Below are 3,265 nucleotides of genomic sequence, written 5' to 3'. Positions count from 1 at the left end.
CACCCCATAATAAAGCTGATTTGAAGTGTTACCGTCTTTTGGAGGGGTTGGGGAATGGAAAAAACACGAAGTTGACTGCAGAGTGTTTTCAGAATTTTGTGCCCTAGGTTCAACATTTGGATGGAAGCTTTGAGTATAGTTTTAAGAGCAGGAATGAGTAGATTTGGGGTCCTATGTTAATTTAGGGTATCATCTAAAGGCAAGAGTCTCTAGTAGCCCGATGAGAAACCACACACACACACTAAACCATGCATACCCTTTGTCCCTCTTCCAAGGGCATTCTTTTACAGCCACTTGGGAGATTCCTGAGCCCTCATGTGGAGGGAGATGGAGAGAGCACCTCAAACTTTAACCACCATTCAGCCATATGGTTATACCTCTTTCATGGCGATAGACCTGAGACACGGAGACATGAAGCATATTGAAAACGAATAATAACTACCATTTATGAGCATTCACTATGTGCCAAATGCTTTATCACATTTGATCCTCATACCAACGCTATTAAAAAAAACCCTCCATTTTACTCCTTCAGAAACTGAGGCACAGAGATTGTATTTGCCCAAGATTGCAAAGCACTAAGTGGCAGAACCTGACCTCTTCATCGTATTTCATGCTCAGTCACTCAGCTAACATGACAGGCTGCCATTTAGAGGTCACAAATGTCTCTGTCCTGTTCCCACCCTGGTGCCAGCCAGCCTGACCAGCATTGATCAAAGACCAGGGCAGGCTGTGGTCCCCTCTCCCTTTTCCGTTTCATGACGAAAGGAAAGCTTCCCCTGCATCTCTTACGTTTGGTGCATATTTTGTGCCCTAAGTAGACTCTAAGCACGTATAGGGCAATGATAACTATTTAACACATATTTGTTAGACAGTGCTAGGGGTATATGTATGTTTGAGGGCCTGACATCCTTGGATCTGAGTCCTCTGCTTCCCACTGGAAACATGCCCCTCCCCGACCCAATAAGTCTGAGGGAAGCTGGGAAGCAGGGGGCAGGTCCTTCTTAGGGAAGGTACCTGGGGTAAGGAGTGGGGGGGGTGGGGGGATTCTGAGGAGTGAAACCACTTCCTCTGTAGCTAGTTCCTGTGTTGACAGAACTGAAGGGGAGGAGGGGGGTGGAGGGAACAGAGCAGGAGGTTAGGGGGTTCCTGAGGCTCTGGAGATGAGAAAGCCAAAAGTCCTTCCCCCTCTGAACCCCCATCCCTACTGCAGCTGGAGGAGTTTTTCCAGTCTCTGTGCTCCCCCGGGGTGAGAGAGGTCAAACAAGCCGTTGGGTGGGAAAAGAGAACTGGAGGAAGTTGACAGGGATGGGCGGGGCCCGGGGGGGTGCTGACCAGGAACCCAGCTTCCTGCTCAGTACCCAGGCATCCAGCCCCCGGCTCACCCCCACCCCTTTCAGCCCCTACTCCCCTCAGGAACTCAGGGTTCCGGCCCTCCTCCCAAATCCCAGCTACCCCTCCCTTATCGGTTTCTCCCCTCCAGGGGATGGAGGCTGAGAGACCCCAGGAAGAAGAGGATGGCGAGCAGGTGAGCTGGCACCGGGTTGGGGAGGCTGGCATTGGGAGAGAGGGAGGTGAGAGGACCTGAGGCAGAGACTGAGTAATGGTGGACTCAAGGGACTTGGACAGGCTTGGGCACAGAGGCAGGAACAGAGACGCAGAGAGAGGAAATGGGCTGCTGGCCTAGCCCTCTGCCCACCCCACCCCCACTTGACTGGAACGGATGTCTCTCAGCATCAGGGCCCCCATCAGGATGAGCATGGCTGGCCCACTGTGAACACCAGCAATCGGCCTTGGCGATCTGCTCCTCCGTCCCCTCCTCCTCCAGGGTCCCGCCACACAGGTACCCCCACCCACCCAAGGAGCTCCCTGACTCTGGTGCCCACATCCTTCCTGATCCCATGACCAAGGCCCAATCCATCATGGGCTCTCTCCCCACCTCCTCCGGACTCCCCATCATACCCCCTTAGCTCTGAACCCCCATACACACACACCCACCACTGCTGTCTGCCAATTCTCTAGGTGTCTGAGCCCTCCCCCTCCTCTCCCCAGCCCTGGGGCCCCGCTCGGCCTCCCTGCTCTCCCTGCAGACTGAGCTCCTTCTGGACCTGGTGGCTGAGGCCCAGTCCCGCCGCCTAGAAGAGCAGAGGGCCACCTTCCATCCCCCCCAGAACCGTCCAAGCCTAGGCCAAGCCCCGCCCCGGCCTCTTGAGGACAGAGAACAGCTGTACAGCACCATCCTCAGTCACCAGGTGAGACACCCATCCCCTCTCCACCAGGAGGCAAGACCCAGGCTTCTTGGTCTCTTGGCCCTTGTACTCTTTGGGGGTCCTACCCCTCCTTCTCCTCAGGCATCTGCCCCCCTGCCCCGCCAGGTTCTACTCCCCCTACCCCCATCACAGGTGTCCTCACACCAGCCCCTCACACCAGCTCTGGCTCCTTTCAAGCCCTGCTCCTCTTAGAACCTCACCAACAACCTCCCCTCCCTCCACTCCTCCAGAGCCAGCGGATGGAAGCCCAGCGGTCAGAGCCTCCCTTACCCCCAGGGGGACAGGAGCTCCTGGAGTTGCTGCTGAGAGTTCAGGGTGGGGGTCGAATGGAGGAGCAAAGGTCCCAGCCCCCCCCCCACACCTGCTGAGACTTGAGCCCCACCAGCCCCTCTGCACTCCTGCGGCTCAAAAGCTGGGCAGCCCACTGCATGCCCTCAACCCTGCCAGGCAGGGGCACCAGAGACTGGAAGACCCAGCAGAAATCTCAGTATTCATCGCCCTCATCCACCTTTCCTGGGAACTGGAGCGGGTGAAATCCTCAAACCCTGGGAATAGTCAAGGTAGGATGGACATTGAACTCCCTCCATGACCAAGTATGTAGGAGCTTGAGGCCATGAGAGGATCCCAGCCACAGTGGGACACCTCACCCTCTCCTCTGATCTCAGGGAGTGGCTGGGAGTCTTGGTCCTGAACTGTGGGGACACCCCCCGTAGTCAAGCCACCAGGCAGGATCTGAGGTGCTCATTTCCCAGAGGAAAGGCAAATCTCCCAAGGTTTCCACCTGAGAGACAGTTCCACCCTCCTTCTCAGTAAGAAGAAAGGAAGAGAGGGCACAGCAAAGACATAAAGACTGTTCTCCCACCTCCATCACCAGCACACCCAGCCCCTGGACTGAGGGGCCTACAGGCTGTGAATGGACATTTAGCCCTGCCCACCCTCCCTTCCCACTGCTGTTCTAAGCTGTCTGATGTTTGGTTATATGAATAAATGTAATT

At 55.7% G+C, this 3,265-nt stretch overlaps 1 protein-coding gene across 2 annotated transcripts; it reads left to right on the top strand.

Annotated features, from left to right (window-relative positions):
• Positions 1-1,271: 1,271 nt before the first annotated feature.
• GPSM3 (G protein signaling modulator 3) lies at positions 1,272-3,265 on the top strand. Of its 2 annotated transcripts, none has more exons than XM_082663957.1 (4): positions 1,272-1,528; positions 1,741-1,843; positions 2,053-2,252; positions 2,501-3,265. In XM_082663957.1, the coding sequence occupies exons 1-4, from the start codon at positions 1,487-1,489 to the stop codon at positions 2,636-2,638; spliced, it is 483 nt and encodes a 160-aa protein (XP_082520083.1). In that variant the 5' UTR covers positions 1,272-1,486; the 3' UTR covers positions 2,639-3,265. The 2 variants fall into 2 exon arrangements, with proteins under 2 accessions (XP_082520083.1, XP_082520082.1); XM_082663956.1 differs by having other exon boundaries at positions 1,735-1,843.

This window comes from Grampus griseus (genome assembly GCF_964374135.1).
Source record: "Grampus griseus genome assembly, chromosome: 10".
Classification (NCBI taxonomy): domain Eukaryota; kingdom Metazoa; phylum Chordata; class Mammalia; order Artiodactyla; family Delphinidae; genus Grampus; species Grampus griseus.
The sequence above is the reverse complement of the archived record's forward strand: the minus strand, read 5'-3'. Positions and strand labels throughout refer to the sequence as shown.